The sequence below is a fragment of the Ascaphus truei genome, unplaced genomic scaffold (genome assembly GCF_040206685.1).
Source record: "Ascaphus truei isolate aAscTru1 unplaced genomic scaffold, aAscTru1.hap1 HAP1_SCAFFOLD_764, whole genome shotgun sequence".
Classification (NCBI taxonomy): domain Eukaryota; kingdom Metazoa; phylum Chordata; class Amphibia; order Anura; family Ascaphidae; genus Ascaphus; species Ascaphus truei.
Genome location: NW_027457099.1, coordinates 42409 through 60338, shown reverse-complemented (window position 1 = coordinate 60338; position 17930 = coordinate 42409). Strand labels below are relative to the sequence as shown.

The 17930-nt window shown below is 49.8% G+C and overlaps 1 protein-coding gene across 1 annotated transcript in view; it reads right to left on the bottom strand.

The window, feature by feature from the left end:
* Positions 1–5869: 5869 nt before the first annotated feature.
* DPF1 (double PHD fingers 1) overlaps positions 5870–17930 on the bottom strand; it is a 54463-nt gene continuing 42402 nt past the window's right edge. Inside the window, exons 5-7 of the mRNA XM_075584822.1 lie at positions 14602–14714; positions 14120–14201; positions 5870–8356 (exon numbers count right to left, since the gene is read on the bottom strand). Of these exons, the coding sequence (XP_075440937.1) occupies positions 8286–8356; positions 14120–14201; positions 14602–14714 (266 nt within the window). The 3' untranslated portion in view covers positions 5870–8285. The remainder of the gene's footprint in view (positions 8357–14119; positions 14202–14601; positions 14715–17930) is intronic.

The following is a 17930-nucleotide window of genomic DNA, read 5'->3' as shown; positions in this document are numbered from 1 at the left end:
AAAAATCACAGTATCAAAGAGGAAGGGGAGAGAGGGATATGAGAAAGGGGCGAGGGGGGCGAAAGAATGGGGGGACGTGAGGATGTGAGAGAGGGAGAATGTGTGAGGGGAGATGTGGAAGAGAAAGGGAGGGAGGATGTGAGAAAGGGGGGGATGTGCAGAAGTGGGGGGTATGTGTAAGAGAAAAGGGGGAGAAGGAGATGTACAAGGAAAAGGGTGGAAGGGGGAGAGGGTAGGGGATGTGTGCGAGAGAAAGGGGAGAGGGGGGATGTGTAAGAGAAAGGGGGAGTTGGTGGGGGATGTGTGTAAGAGAAAGGGGGAGAGGGTGGAAGGGGAGATGTGGGAGGGGGTGTGTGCGAGAGAAAGGAGAGAGGAGGGGATGTGAGAAAGGGGGGGATGTGCAGAAGAGCGGGGATGTGGAAGAGAAAGGGGGGAGAAGGAGATGTACGAGAAAAAGGGGGAGAGGGTGGAAGGAGGAGAGAGTGGGGATGTGGGAAGGTGTGTGTGCGAGAGAAAGGAAGAAGGGGATGTGTAAGAGAAAGGGGGAGAGGGTGGAAGGGGGAGATGTGGGAAGGGTGCGTGCGAGAGAAAGGGGGGGAGAGGCGGAGGATGTGCGAGAGACTTTCACATACATGAAAGATATCAGTAAGGTGCGGGATGGAAGTATTTCCCATAGAAAGAGGAATCCTAGAACAAGCGGTCCTGCTCTGAAGCTGGAGGGTGGGAGGCTGAGGGGGAAATGAAACAGCTTCTCAGCAGGGGGGGGGGGGGGGGGGGGAGGGTAACACAACAAAGAAATTGGGATAAACACCGGTGGATCCTAGAAGCCAGAGATCCAGTAGGGTCTGAGACTTCACATCAGGTAGCAGACAAAGTGCTCCATATCTGCTGCTAATATATCTGTGTCTATAAGAAAGAGATTATTTCCTTTAAAGCTCGGTGCAAAGTTTGTGACATTACCGGTGACACTCCAACATCAGAAGCTTCAAGCTCCTAAAAACGAGTGTGGCTGCGGAGTGAGAGGGGGCGACGCGCGTTTCACAGAAGGCACCCGTTAATACAAATCATTTTTTCTTTCAAAACCAAAGTGATTCTGGATTTTTAAAAAAAATAATAATAATAATTCCTCAACTCTGTAGACCAGGGGAAGGCCAACTCCAGTCCTCACGGGCCACCAACCGGCCAGGTCTTCAGGATATCCCTGCTTCAGCACAGGTGGCTCAATCAGTGGCTCAGTCTTCAACTGAGCCTCCTGTGCTGAAGCAGGGACAGTCTGAAGACCTGACCGGTTGGTGGCACTTGAGGACTGGGGTTGGCCTCTCCTGCTGTAGACGATGATCATCTGATTGCCAAGCTCAAAGCATCTTTGGCAGGGTAACTGAGATATCTCCCCCCCCCCCCCTCTATCGTCTACTTTCACCAATTTATTGCACAAGTGAGTGTGCTTCTCTGCTGTGCACTCCCACACCGCATCATACACAAGTATTGGGGAGGGAAGAAAAGATAAGAAAAAGCCACCCCCCCCCCCCCCAAAAAAAATAATTGCCATCAAGAAATTAACTCGGACAGAGGGAGGGTTCCCAAATTCACATAGCACCAATTAAATTGCTGCACTAGAGGTAATGAGGAGCATCTTTTATAGCCGCTGTCCATCCACCATTCTGATAAATATGTCCCTCCTGTGTTCTGGTACTTTTGGGGTTTAATAATGGCCGCCAGCACGGCTTCGAAACGACAGAAGGGGAGAAGTGCACGGATTCCTTATTTGGAATTGGAGTGTAACGTCCAAGAGCGTTCTTATTCTGCGCTTAAATCGGGTGAGACCATTTCACAATATTTATATTGATCCAGAGGGAGTTGCAATGGAAAGCCTATATTTATTCCTGATTAAATCAGGTTTCTTGATCAGGAGTGTTGATCAATAGTCTCTCTCTCTGGATCAATACACTGCCTAAGTGTGGACCTGCTCTGCATATATCTCTGTGTTCTCTTCCTTTCTAGAAAGATATACAATTCCTGTATCTGCCAAAGCCCAACGTGCGGTAAATTCCATATTGTCACCGTCATTACCATAAAACCCCACAAAAGGTACAGACGGAGCCAGTCTCTCAGTCCGGACCCCGGCAGTGAGAAATTCTCTGCGGGGGTCTCATTCTGCAGAACGGAGCGTTCCCCCCCCCCCCCCCCCCCCGGCAGCTTTTACTGTCCCAGAGCCGCAGCACCACGGACGGCGAGTCTGGCTTCCATCTGTAGTTGTGCTGTCGGCGTATACAAGATACAAATATTCTTATTATCTGGGCTAGTGATTCCCAACCACGGTTCCTGGGGCTCCTTGATGCAGTCTCAGGGGTTCCTCCTAAGGACCACCAACCCCCCCCCCCCCCCTCCCCAGAGCCCACTCGCTCTCAGGACTGCAGGGTAGGTGTGCGCTCTAGCAGTGTGATCCGGCACTGAGTGAGGCTGGGGTAAATGACGGAAGGAAGGGGCGAGTGAGAGGAGAGAGGGCGGGAGGGAGTGGGTGAGGAGAGGGAGAAAGAGTGAGACTCAGGGGATAAATACATACGAGGGGGGAGAGTGAGTGAGATGGAGGGGAGAGAAATACATGGGTAGAGGGTGGGAAATAGAGGGGGCGCGTGAGGTGTGAAATTGTGGGATTTACCCCTGTCGAACCTAATATGTGTCAGCCAGATAAGGGTTCCCCCGAGATCTTTCTAAATACTTCAAGGGTTCCTCCAAACAAAAAAGGTTGGGAATCACTGCTCTGGACCAATGATACCCTGGCATTAATCCCGTCTCCCATTAGGCAAGTGCTCTGTGTCTCTCCGCTTATAGACGAGTACACTCACACTCACGGCTTTCCTCCATGCTCTGCTAAGGGTAGCTCAACTCTCAGCTGGGAATTTGCCTCAGGTTTATATGATACTTTAACCCAGGGGTCCTCAACTCCAGTTCTCAAGACCCCCCCCCCCATCAGGTCAAGTTTTCAGGATATCCCTGCTTCAGCACAGGTGGCTCAACCAGTCCCTGCTTCAGCACAGGTGGCTCAATCACTACCTGCTTCAGCACAGGTGGCTCAATTATCGGCTCAGTATTCGACTGAGCTTCTGATTGAGCCACTTGTGCTGAAGCTGGGATATCCTGAAAACCTGACCTGTTGGGGGGGGCTTGAGGACTGGAGTTGCGACCCTCCGCCTTAACTCAATATGTCGCAGGCCTGTGGCAGTGAAGGGGTTAACATCCACCCTCAACACACCGCAAACGTAACACCCTACAGGGCCATAATTACTGCGCATTCCTCGGGGAGACCCGCACCAGCCCATTCAACTCAGTGCTGCGTAAGGTGTCCTGCGGCAGAAGACGGCTTAGTGAACATGGGCCAGTATCTTCGGCACCAGTTAGAACCATTTGTATGTTTTTAACACACTCGTTGACAGTGGTTTAAATGGCATTCACTATTAGTGACGCTGTGCCTGACCTCAGGGGGTTCAAAACGCTCAATATTATTTTGGGGGAGTTTATGCTTAAAGAAACAGAAAAGGAAATATATTCATTTTTAGTAATAAAAAAAAACCAAATCATGTGGAATTTAGGTTTATAAATAAAAAGTAGTGGTACTCTGGGTTAGTAAATAGAAAGCAGTGGTACAGCTGGTAAGCAGAAAACGAGAGATTAAATATTGGAAATCTTCATACCCAAACTCCCCAGTCCTTAATGAACCCTCACCGGGCCCTATACTTTATAGCACTCCCTGCACAGGAACCACAGAGGCAGTGTCTGAATACAGCATGTACCCTTCCATTTACCTCCCACTCCCTGCACAGGAACCACAGAGGCAGTGTCTGAATACAGCATGTACCCTTCCATTTACCTCCCACTCCCTGCACAGGAACCACAGAGGCAGTGTCTGAATACAGCATGTACCCTTCCATTTACCTCCCACTCCCTGCACAGGAACCACAGAGGCAGTGTCTGAATACAGCATGTACCCTTCCATTTACCTCCCACTCCCTGCACAGGAACCACAGAGGCAGTGTCTGAATACAGCATGTACCCTTCCATTTACCTCCCACTCCCTGCACAGGAACCACAGAGGCAGTGTCTGAATACAGCATGTACCCTTCCATTTACCTCCCACTCCCTGCGCAGGAACCACAGAGGCAGTGTCTGAATACAGCATGTACCCTTCCATTTACCTCCCACTCCCTGCGCAGGAACCACAGAGGCAGTGTCTGAATACAGCATGTACCCTTCCATTTACCTCCCACTCCCTGCACAGGAACCACAGAGGCAGTGTCTGAACCCTATGTACCCTTCCATTTACCTCCCACTCCCTGCGCAGGAACCACAGAGGCAGTGTCTGAATACAGCATGTACCCTTCCATTTACCTCCCACTCCCTGCACAGGAACCACAGAGGCAGTGTCTGAATACAGCATGTACCCTTCCATTTCCTCCTACTCCCTGCGCAGGAACCACAGAGGCAGTGTCTGAATACAGCATGTACCCTTCCATTTACCTCCCACTCCCTGCGCAGGAACCACAGAGGCAGTGTCTGAATACAGCATGTACCCTTCCATTTACCTCCCACTCCCTGCGCAGGAACCACTGAGGCAGTGTCTGAATACAGCATGTACCCTTCCATTTACCTCCCACTCCCTGCACAGGAACCACAGAGGCAGTGTCTGAATACAGCATGTACCCTTCTATTTACCTCCCACCCCCTGCACAGGAACCACAGAGGCAGTGTCTGAATACAGCATGTACCCTTCCATTTACCTCCCACTCCCTGCACAGGAACCACAGAGGCAGTGTCTGAATACAGCATGTACCCTTCCATTTACCTCCAACTCCCTGCACAGGAACCACAGAGGCAGTGTCTGAATACAGCATGTACCCTTCCATTTACCTCCAACTCCCTGCACAGGAACCACAGAGGCAGTGTCTGAATACAGCATGTACCCTTCCATTTACCTCCCACTCCCTGCGCAGGAACCACAGAGGCAGTGTCTGAATACAGCATGTACCCTTCCATTTACCTCCCACTCCCTGCACAGGAACCACAGAGGCAGTGTCTGAATACAGCATGTACCCTTCCATTTCCTCCCACTCCCTGCACAGGAACCACAGAGGCAGTGTCTGAATACAGCATGTACCCTTCCATTTCCTCCCACTCCCTGCACAGGAACCACAGAGGCAGTGTCTGAATACAGCATGTACCCTTCCATTTCCTCCCACTCCCTGCGCAGGAACCACAGAGGCAGTGTCTGAATACAGCATGTACCCTTCCATTTACCTCCCACTCCCTGCGCAGGAACCACAGAGGCAGTGTCTGAATACAGCATGTACCCTTCCATTTACCTCCCACTCCCTGCGCAGGAACCACAGAGGCAGTGTCTGAATACAGCATGTACCCTTCCATTTACCTCCCACTCCCTGCACAGGAACCACAGAGGCAGTGTCTGAATACAGCATGTACCCTTCCATTTACCTCCCACTCCCTGCACAGGAACCACAGAGGCAGTGTCTGAATACAGCATGTACCCTTCCATTTCCTCCCACTCCCTGCACAGGAACCACAGAGGCAGTGTCTGAATACAGCATGTACCCTTCCATTTCCTCCCACTCCCTGCACAGGAACCACAGAGGCAGTGTCTGAATACAGCATGTACCCTTCCATTTCCTCCCACTCCCTGCACAGGTACCACAGAGGCAGTGTCTGAATACAGCATGTACCCTTCCATTTTCCTCCCACTCCCTGCACAGGAACCACAGAGGCAGTGTCTGAATACAGCATGTACCCTTCCATTTACCTCCAACTCCCTGCACAGGAACCACAGAGGCAGTGTCTGAATACAGCATGTACCCTTCCATTTCCTCCCACTCCCTGCACAGGAACCACAGAGGCAGTGTCTGAATACAGCATGTACCCTTCCATTTACCTCCCACTCCCTGCACAGGAACCACAGAGGCAGTGTCTGAACCCTATGTACCCTTCTATTTACCTCCCACCCCCTGCACAGCGCACTGGTGAGAGTGTGTTGATTAGCTATACATTTCCATGTTGCTCCAACAAAGTTCCTAATTTCATCCTCCCACATTATTCTTGCTCAACGTCTTGGTCTATGTATACGAGCACTGGTTTAAAGAACATATGGCTTTGAACATATCCCTCTGAGGCTATTGCATGGCTGTTTTGGATATACCAAGAAAGGAGCAAGCAGCTCATTAAAACTAGTGCTGCGGCGAATTGAAAAGAACCCTCTTTAAGGATTCAACCATTGCACACGCAAAGGATTCTGGGAGTGGCATCCACAAAAGCTAATGGTAGCTACAGAGGTATCGTACCTATAAATCATCCCCTGCTAGAGGCAGGGGGGTAGCAATATTTAGGAGGAGAGCTGTTTCTGGGATTGCAAAAGTGTGCAGAGATACCTGTTATTAGTATATGTTGCAGTGCGTTAATTTTTACAGAGGGCACGGGGGAAATGTTTGCCCCCTCCCTGCACATAAAATACTTTAAAACCACCTGCGGGAGAAATGGTGCGCCCCTCTGTCGAAAATGTTAAAACATGCGTATTTATACTTAAAGGTATGGGTTTTTTTTTTTTAGATGGGTATGAAGCAGGGGGTTTCCGGACCTGAACCCCGTTAATGTTCCCTCCGGGAACCCCTGCTTCCTGAGATACTAATCTCAGCAGCTCATACTGGTAGCGGCCGCAGGCCGGGCGTGTAACATGGCCGCAGTATAGGAGCCAATAGGACGTTTGATGTCACCTGTCGCGTCTCCCTCTTGGCCCCGCAAACCGGGGCTTCTCCGCTAAGTATCTCGGGAAGCAGTGGGTCCCCAGAGCTGGACTTAACGGGGTTCAGCTCTGGAAGCTCCCTGCTTTCTACACATTTTTTTTCAACAGGAAATGCTGCTTTAAAGAATTATCTGAAGGCTGCAGCCAAGCGCTGCCCTGCAGGGAATCCTGGGTAATGTTAGGGAGGTAAAGGGCGCGTGTGCTGCTCCTAAATAAATGGGAGCCTTTGAGAAATCCCTGCAGTGTTGTGTGCTGCAGCCTCGCTTAAAGGCGCAATCCCTGGATGTTTCTTAAACACATGTAACTAGACTTAAAGCCAATATTTAGTTGTGCTGTCAATCAGCTGTTTACTCAACCTCAAGCCCAACCGGCCAGACTAAGGGAGGGGGAGAGAGGGGCTTTGCCTGGGCAAACTCTTGTGCACCCAGGGATATCACACAAAAGGGAGCAGCCCGAGGAAATCAAACGCCTCCCTAGTCTCAGCTCACTTTATAAAGTCACTTTAACAAATGAGTTAAAAATACTTTTAGGTGTCAGATTTGGCTAAAAAAAAGGCATCAATCACATGGATGATTGTCACTGCCACTAGTACACTTTGGTCCTAGGAGGGACTGACCCCTTAACCATGTCACTGCCATTAGTACACTTTGCTCCTAGGAGGGACTGACCCCTTAACCATGTCACTGCCTTTAGTACACTTTGCTCCTAGGAGAGACTGACCCCTTAAACATGTCACTGCCATTAGTACACTTTGCTCCTAGGAGGGACTGACCCCTTAAACATGTCACTGCCATTAGTACACTTTGCTCCTAGGAGGGACTGACCCCTTAAACATGTCACTGCCATTAGTACACTTTGCTCCTAGAAGGGACTGACCCCTTAAACATGTCACTGCCGTTAGTACACTTTGCTCTTAGGTGGGACCACACAAACGAATACAAGTTGTATGGATAAACCAGATAAAACCTAGTTGAAAAAAAAAAAAAACAGGAGAGATTTTGATTTACTTCCCCAAAATGTGTTGCTGTTGTCTGCACCAGGGCAGGGTGAGATCAGATGCAGTGGGTGGAGTGACTTAGGAAAAGTAGTGATACTGTGACAGACTTCAAGAAATGAGACACTGGGTCTCTTGTACAATATATATGTTTTCAAAGGAGAAATGGAGAGAGACCATTTAAAACAAACCTCCCTTTTCTTTAAAAAGTAGCAGTACTCTGGGTTTTGTAAATAAAATAAAAAGTAGTGGTACTCTGAGTTTGTAAATAAATAAGTACTGATACCCTGTACCGCCCAGCTTCTGCACACTTGGATCACTGGAGATATAAGGCTAGTTTTGAACACCCTTTGCTGGCAGAGGGGTTAGAAAGTAGCCTTGGGATGACACAAGCAGAGGATTCTGGGATGAAGCGGGACCGGGCTGTGGGATGTAATGAAATATTCTTTGTCCTCTTAGCTGCTCTATCTGCTGCTGTGCTCCATTCCTCTAGGTTAGGGTGATGTAGGCCGAAGCTTTCTCCTTCAGCTGTCTGAGGCACAAGTGACAACTCCAACTTCCTGCAAAGAGAGAGAGAGACGCGGTCACAAGTAACAGGGAGCGGTTATATGGGGCAAGAGGAGGAGTTATAGGGAGCGGTTATATGGGGCAAGAGGAGGAGTTATAGGGAGCGGTTATATGGAGCTATAGGAGGAGTTATAGAGGGCGGTTATATGGAGCAATAGGAGGAGTTATAGGGAGCGGTTATATGGGGCAATAGGAGGAGTTCTAGGGGGCGGTTATATGGAGAGATAGGAGGAGTTATAGAGAGCGGTTATATGGGGCAAGAGGAGGAGTTATAGGGAGCGGTTATATGGGGTAATAGGAGGAGTTATATGCGGTAATGGGAGTTATTGGGAGCGGTTATATGGGGCAATAGGCGATGTTAAAGGAAGGAGGTAAAAGGAGCAATAAAAAATCCAAATAAAGTAAAAATGCTACAGTTGGAAAGAGCATTTTAGGTCTTTTTAAGGCTCCCTTAGAAAAATGACGCCAGCAGCCATATTATTAAATAAAATATTTACATGGCTCTTTCTCTGAGATTGAAAACCGCCGGAGGGTTTCACAGGGAAGTCGTGAGTGGGTTTAAAGTGACAAAACAAACGCAATTTCTAATTGAAAAATACATACATCATTTATTTAACCATCAAATCAAAGTTGGGAATCACTTAAATACCACTGAAGAGAGGTTATCGGTTAAAAATGTACATTTGTATTTATTTTTTTGATGTTGTAAGTGGAATGAAAGTGTTAGAAGGGAAGAGATCCCGCCCGGTTCCGTATTTGTAGCGGTGTGCGCCCCGGGGGTTACAGTAGGTTACGGTTAATTGGCCGGCCATTAAAAAGCGGGACACCTCTCTTACATTGTGACATCCTAAAGAGCTATTTGTGCATCGTAAAGAGACTCCGTTTATTGGACCATTAACGGTCGCAGACGTGGGCCCTGTGTTCTCTCCGGAAAGGTCCCTTTGCGGTGGTGTTTTATGGGATATGGATCGCAGGTTGGCAGCGAGAGAGAGAGAGGGATTTACCTCAGGGAAGCGGACATCATTCAGAAGGTTTGGGATATGAAAAACGTTACATTGGTTGGTTCGTGTTTATATTTGAAAGGGACAAGTTCACTAATAACATGGTAATGTGTGTGTGTGTGTTTGTGTAGGTATCTTATACTATATTAGTGAAAGCACTGTATGTTTGCCTGCCTGCCTGGATGTCCGGTGTCCCTAGCGGCAATCTCATTGGTCCCTTGGGCCGCCCGCCCCCGCACATCTCTCATTGGCCTCACACACTCACACCACCCCCCTTGGCCCGCCCCCCACACCTCTCATTGGCCTGAGGCGGAGTGACGGGCCAAAAGTCCACAAAAAAAAAAAAAACACACACAGTGTCACACACACAGTGTCACACACACAGTGTCACACACACACACACACACACAGTGTCACACACACACACACACACACACACACACACACACACACACACACACACACACGCGGTGTTACATACATTAGCGGGGCTCACAGTGTTAGCAGCACATCTCCCGCTCTCTTCCCCACCGGTCCCGGAGGCTCCGCCTCTTCCTCCGCCTCTCCCTGTTTCCCGCGCTTTCACCCCCCCCCCTCCACTTGGGAGCGGCCGGACGGGTGAGTGAGCGGTCTTCACGTCCCCTCACCCCCCTTCACCTCTCCTCACTCACTTCCCCTCCACCCCCCCGGCGCCGCTACAGTCAGCGGGGGAGCGGAGTGATCACCTCCCCTCACTCACTTCCCCTCCACCCCCCCGGCGCCGCTACACTCAGCGGGGGAGCGGAGTGATCACCTCCCCTCACTCACTTCCCCTCCACCCCCCCCCCCGGCGCCGCTACACTCAGCGGGGGAGCGGAGTGATCACCTCCCCTCACTCACTTCCCCTCCACCCCCCAGGCGCCGCTACACTCAGCGGGGGAGCGGAGTGATCACCTCCCCTCACTCACTTCCCCTCCACCCCCCCCCCCCGGCGCCGCTACACTCAGCGGGGGAGCGGAGTGATCACCTCCCCTCACTCACTTCCCCTCCACCCCCCCCCCCGGCGCCGTTACAGTCAGCGGGGGAGCGGCCACAACACGCTGCCTCCCGCCTCAAATCCACGTGGGAGCTGCCGGACGGGTGAGTGAGCGGCCATCACCTCCCCTCACCCACCCCTCACTACACTTCCCCTCCCTTCCACATCCCCTCCACCTCCCCTCACCCACCCCTCACTACACTTCCCCTCCCTTCCACATCCCCTCCACCTCCCCCCCCCTTAACCTTCCCTCCACCCCCCCTTAACCTCCCCTCCACCCCCCCCCTTCACATCCGCTCCACCACCCCCCTTCACCTCCCCTCCACCCCCCCCCCTTCACCTCCCCTCCACCCCCCCCTTCACCTCCCCTCCACCCCACCTTCACCCCCACCTTCACCCCCCTTCACCTTCCCTTCACCCCCACCTTCACCCCCCTTCACCTTCCCTTCACCTTCCCTTCACTCCCCCTTACAACCTCCTACCACCTCCCCCCCTTCCCACCTTCCCACCACCTCCCCCCTCTTCCCACCACCTCCCCCCCTTTCCCACCTTCCCACCACCTCCCCCCACTTTCCCACCTTCCCACCACCTTCCCACCACCTCCCCCCCCTTCCCACCCCCTTTACACCACCTCCCCCCCCTTCCCACCACCTCCCCCCCTTCCCACCACCTCCCCCCCTTCCCACCTCCCCCCTCCTCCTCCCTTCCCACCACTTCCCCCCTTCCCACCACCTCCCCCCTTCCCCTCCTCCATCTCCCCCTTCCCCTCCTCCATCTCCCCCCTTCCCCTCCTCCACCTCCCCCCTCCTCCACCTCCCCCCTTCCCTTCCTACACCTCCCCCCTTCCCCTCCTCCACCTCCCCCCTTCCCCTCCTCCACCTCCCCCCTTACCCTCCTCACCTCCCCCTTACCCTCCTCACTTCCCCCCTTACCCTCCTCACTTCCCCTCCTCCACCTCCCCTCTTCCCCCCCTCCACCCCTCTTTCCCCTCTTTCCCTCCTCCCCCACCTTTCCCCCTCCCCCACCTTTACCCCCTTCACCCCTCCCCCCTTCACCCTTACCTCCCCCCCTTCACCCTTTCCCCCCCCTCCCCCCCTCCCCCTCCTCCCTCTTCCCCCTTCCTCTCCTCCACCTCCCCCTTCCTCCCTTCACCCCCCCTTCACCTCCTGTCACCACCCCCCCCCTTCGCCTCCTGTCACCCCCCCCCCTCCCTTCACCTCCTGTCACCCCCCCCCTCCCTTCACCTCCTGTCACCCCCCCCCCTCCCTTCACCTCCCGGCAACCCCCTCCACCTCCCGTCACCTCCCCTCACCCCCCCTTCACCTCCCCTCCGCCCCCCCTTCACCTCCCCTCACCTCCCCTCCGCCCCCCTTCACCTCCCCTCACCACCCCTCCGACCTCACCTCCCCTCCTTCAACGCCTTTCGCCCGCCCACCGCTCACACCCCTGCGCCACACAGCCGCCGCACACACTCAACAGACCTGCCACACTCGACACACACCCGCCGCCTCCCACCCACCCCACACACTCGACACACACCTGGCGCATCCTGCCCCTACGCAACAACATCACTGACCAGCTGTCACCCGCACTCTCCACACACCCGCCGCCTCACACCCTAGCAGGACCCCGACTCACAGCCAGCACTCACTACCCACCCGCCGCCTCACACACGCTCACACCCTAGCAGGACACACGCCTCACATTTTCACATCACTTATGTCACCAAAATATACATTGTACTGTGGTGTGTTTACAATAAACCATTTTTATACAACATCGTATTACATTTTCTTCCATCTTTCTTTTCAACATTATTATCCAACCTTTCCAACAAATAGTCACCTATTGTTCCACCATTTATAAATAATACGACCTATTACGCATTTACATCCCGGGCAACGCCGGGTCTCTCAGCTAGTGTATGTATATATCTCCATTTACTGCTCATAGTCCCACCTAAATCAATCCCCATTGTAACCTTTTACTCCACGGCCAGTAACACTAGAATCCATCCGGTTCCCCAATTCTATTTTTTAGCCATATTTGCCTCTTCTCTTTTATTTCCCCCCTGCCTTATGCCATCACTAAATCTTTTGGCTTCTTTCTCCATAAGATCGCTAAAATACGAAATGTTCTCTGTTTCTCTAATACTAAAATGTTAATGCATACACTTAGTCTTTCCTGCCTGGACTACTGCAACCTTCTCCTTACTGGCCTCCCTGCCATGCAGCTTTATAGCCTTCAGTCTATTCCAAATGCTGCTGTGAGTATAACCTCACTCGCTTCTCAGCCCATCTGCTTCTATCCTTGAAAACTCTCTGTTGGCTCGTCATTAAACTTAGCATTGAGCACAAAATGATATGTCCTCTATTTCAAGACGTGTCCATTCCTCTGCCCCTCCTTCTATCTCAGCTTGACCTACTCGCTCACTACGCTCTGCTCCGGCATCTCTTCTCGCTATCCCCCATTTCACTACATCTTATACATCTACAACCCTTCTCACATGCTGCCCCCCTACCTCTGGAACTCTCTCCCTTCCAATGACCGCCAAGCAACTTCTCTCTCCAGTTTCATATCCTACCTGAAAAGCTCACCTGCTCAACAAAGCGTTCAACTTCTAACCAATGCGTCCTTTTATGCCTCCTGTTCCTGTTTCAGCAGCCCAACAGGCGGCATTGCTTGCTTTTCTTGCTGTTATCGGATTGAAGCAGGGGGTCTCCGGCACTGAGCCCCGTTAATTTCAGCTCCGGGGACCCCCTGCTCCCAGAGATACTTACTTCCATAGCGGTGCCGGTATCTGCAGACAGGGAGCTGTGTCACGTGGGCCAATAGGAAGCCGTGATGTCATCCCTTGCGGCTTCTTGTTGGCTCGCGTGATCGGGGGTTTAAACTGCACAGAGATACCGGCACAGCTACAGAGGTAGGTATCTCTGGAAGAAGGGGGTCCCCAGGGCTGAGATTAATGGGGTTCCCCCTGCTTCAACCCTATAACATGAAAACTAAGCAGAAATAAAGCAAATAAAGCAAGAAATACAACCTGTCGTGCTGCTTCCATCTCCTCACATGCAAAGCGGGGGTGTGAGATCTTTGGGGCAGGGACTCCTTTCTCACAATGTTACATTTATGTCTTAAAGCTGCAGTTCAGGCAATATCCTGCATGTGTGTTATTTTAATAAATCAGTTCTATAGTAAAAAAACAACTTTGAAAGACCAATTTTCTTGTATTCTATTTTAACAGCCATTTACTAAGGCACTGCCCCTTCATGTCCTGTCACAAGCCCTGGCACACCCCTTTGTCAGCCCTGCCCTCCCTCTAGCACATGTCAGTGCAGGAGTGCTCATGAATATTCATGAGCTTCCACTGAGAGACAGAAGCAGAAGAAAAACAGATCCCTTCACTAATTATGTCACCAAATTTCGCCTATCAATACATGGAGAACGAATTGACCGGCAGCTATACAGTTCTTTAGGTAATTAGAGATTGCCCACATGAAACTATTGAAGTAAAAAAATAAATAAATAAAAAAAAGACTGAACTGCAGCTTTAATACACTTATCCAATCCGTATTATTATATTACTTCTATTGTAATTGTATTGGCATGATCTAAAAAACAGTGTGTGTATATTTGTGTATATAGATTTCTTGGTACAGTACATGTTAAAAAGATACATTTAAATGAAGTGCAAAGATACCCACAATCACTGTATAGAGAGAGGATTAAGGGGGCATACGTACCTTCAGGGGGCTCGGACATAGGGGGGCTCAAGCAGTACATGTGATACCCTCTGTCACAGTCATCGCAGAAAAGCAGCTGGTCCTGTCACGGGGAGAAGTTTCATCAGACTATTGCAGACAAACCTGTGTGACCGATCCCAGGCAGTATACTGTCCTGAGCTTGTGGGGGTAACCACGCTTAATAAGGCCCCAAACTGCACCTCAGTGTGTGCAGGCAGCATGCATGGTACAGCTGTCAATCACTGCTGCAGCTTCCAAAGTCACACCCCACAATGCCTTGCCGCTGTGGATGCAAAGCATTGTGGGGAGTGACTGTGGAGGAAGCCCCTACTGTAACTGACAGCTGTACCACCCACACGGGCTTAGGAACCCGCTATCCTGCCTGGGATTCGCCCTTGCATATTTACAGCGACGTACATTGGCACGACGGTGGCCATTTTTAGATACCAACTGACAAGATAATGGCAGGGCGATGCGCTTACGTCATTTTCGGAAGTGCCGCAGAGAGTACAGGACTTGCATTCGATACACTGCCAGCGGTAGGTCCTGACGGCTGCAGTCATATTCACAGTGAACTGCAAACACGAGGGGTGCCCTGTGAAGAGGAATATACCACGGAGTGAGGGGGTTCAAACCAGGCTACACCCCAAAAAAGTTTAAGTACTTTTTTTTAATGTCTTTTTATAGATCCTATTTTAAAGCATATTAAAGGAGCAATCCAAGACAGCAATTTTTTTTTAATATAGCATTGAAGCAGAGAGTCTCCGTAGCCGAATCCTGTTCATTTAATCTCCGGGGACCCCTTACTTCCGGAGATACTTGCCTCCGCAGTAGGTGCCGGTAGCTGCTCCAGCTCAGCAAGCAAGGGTTTCCGGTTTGACGCTCCCGTGTCACACGGGCCAATAGGAAGCCGCACCGATGACGTCACAGCCTCCTATTGGCCTGCAGAGGCCGAGATCTTTAAACAGCTGACATATTGTGAACTCTGGTAGCCGAGGAGAGCTACCGGTACCTAATTCGCCGCAAGTAAGTATCTCTGGAAGCAGAAGGTACCCAGAGCTGAAAATTACTAGGTTCAGCTCAGGAGAACCCCTGATGCAACCCTACATATTTAAAAAAAAAAACATTTAATTCGCAAAAAAATCCGCCCCCTTGGATTGCTTTTTAAACGTTTATGAAAGTTTATAAACAAAACGTAGAACAGGAAGTCGCCGTGCTGCCACAGCAGTGATGTCGCTTATGGTACAGGAAGTTGCAGTTATAATAAACAGTAGTGCCATTTCATACAACTTGTAACTCTTCCTACAGTATATGACACAGGAAGGCACGATGTAACTAACGGCTCTTGCAGCAGACTCATTTCTAACACTCGTGAATACATAACGGCCAAAGAAACTCCGTCTGAAATGAAAACCTCACGTAAAATCCGTCTCCTTTCAACTCCGCCTCCTGTTGTCATCAAATGTTCCCCATCACAGGCAAGAGCCACAAATGACATCACAGGAGGTGACAGAGATGCAGAACCCTGAACATGGCGGCACGCACAGGGAAACCATGAAGATCGTCACTTGGTATAATTGCCCATGAGATTTTTTTTTCTTCAGAGATAGTTAGACCTTTCTTGATCTATTAACCCTTTGGTTGCCCAAGACGTAGCCACTGCATGGTGGGTCTCTGGCATTCCAGGGGCCTCATTACGTAGTTGCTATGTTATGCCCGCGGAGTGCTCGTTTTCCAGGACAGATTGCGGCGATCTGCCCTGAAGGGGAAAAGAAAGAGGACAACTGCCGTTTTCGGGATAAGGGACACCGCGATTACGCGATTGCGGGTTGCCCCTCCAGCAACCAAAAGGGTTAAAAAAAAACCACGCTGTTACTACCCGACATGAAAACATTTGGGATTAAAGGTTTTCATAATTGGTGTTTACCTTCATATTAGGCATTGCCACCACTTCAGAGGCCGAGGACCAAGGTCAATATTTTCCCTTTAATTACTTTAACTTGTTTAAGCGTCCGGTTTTCATATCCTTCTGCAGTATTTAGTCGTTTCTAAACTGAAGGGGGCTAGTAGCCGTTTTGGTCCCAGAAATGGTAAGAAACGTCATGGAACGTGATACCTTTTTAGCGGACACGCTTATAAATCATACATGGTGGTCTTGTATATAAGCTTTCTGGACCGCAGAGTAAAGATGAGCGAAACGTTCACATGAGGTCGCGAACAACACAAAAGGATTCAGAACTTGTAAGCGTTTTGCCAGACATGAAGTCAACAGACTTAGCCAGTGTGCACTGCCATTTTTCAAAATCATAATAACAGGCTACATGGCAAAGAAGAGAGAAGGGCACAAGTTTTGAGAAGGAATGTCTCAATTCCTGGTAGTCGATCAGTCAGCTCAGAGAGGTTTGGTGGTAGTGGTGAAGGCCATCATCATGAAGCTGTACTTGGTGGTAATAGTGATGGTGATGAAGGCTATCATCATGAAGCTGTACTTGGTGGTAATAGTGATGGTGGTGAAGGTTAGCATCATGAAGCTGTACTTGGTGGTAATAGTGATGGTGGTGAAGGCTATCATCATGAAGCTGTACTTGGTGGTAATAGTGATGGTGGTGAAGGTTAGCATCATGAAGCTGTACTTGGTGGTAATAGTTATGGTGAAGGGTATCATCATGAAGCTGTACTTGGTGGTAATAGTGATGGTGGTGAAGGCCATCATCATGAAGCTGTACTTGGTGGTAATAGTGATGGTGATGAAGGTTAGCATCATGAAGCTGTACTTGGTGGTAATAGTGTTGGTGAAGGCCATCATCATGAAGCTGTACTTGGTGGTAATAGTGATGGTGATGAAGGTTAGCATCATGAAGCTGTACTTGGTGGTAATAGTGATGGTGATGAAGGTTAGCATCATGAAGCTGTACTTGGTGGTAATAGTGATGGTGAAGAGTATCATCATGAAGCTGTTCTTGGTGGTAATAGTGATGGTGATGAAGGTTATCATCATGAAGGTGTACTTGGTGATAATAGTGATGGTGATGAAGGTTATCATCATGAAGCAGTACTTGGTGGTAATAGTGATGGTGATGAAGTTTAGCATCATGAAGCTGTTCTTGGTGGTAATAGTGATGGTGATGAAGGTTATCATGAAGCTGTTCTTGGTGGTGAAGTTCCAAAGTGCGGGGAAACAGTTTCAGGCGAGGAGAATCCTGTTTGTGCAGCCAACACAACATAGAAAAACTAATTCTTCAAAATGGAGGTCTCTAACAAGTAAGATGTTAAATTAAAATTAGATGATTCCAGTTGTGTTGGTGGAAGATTGAGGTGAGACCGAACAGGGGGAAAGACCCCAGGAGGAAGTGGAGAGGATCTAGCTTGTGCAAGAGAATACCATATATCTTCTCCCCCACCCCTAGTTATGTCATTTTTGTTTTTCTTTGATTATACAGTATTTGTTAAATATTCGCAAATAAGAAATGTACTATGCACTCTCTATATGTTGTACCAAAACTCAATAAAAAATGTAAGTTAAAAAAAACATGCTGGTCTCCTCTAGGACAGAGGTACAAACTACATCTCTACTCACAGATTTATAATGCAACGCTCCATTTAATGTGACAGCCAGGAACAGAGGAGGAACAACGTTTCCGGTCCCATATGGACCTTTCATCAGGTAGTTACATAGTTACATATATAGTTATATAGTAGATGAGGTTGAAAAAAGACGTACGTCCATCAAGTTCAACCTATGCTAAATTTAGACAACAGATACTTTATTCTATATCTATACTTACTTATTGATCCAGAGGAAGGCAAACAA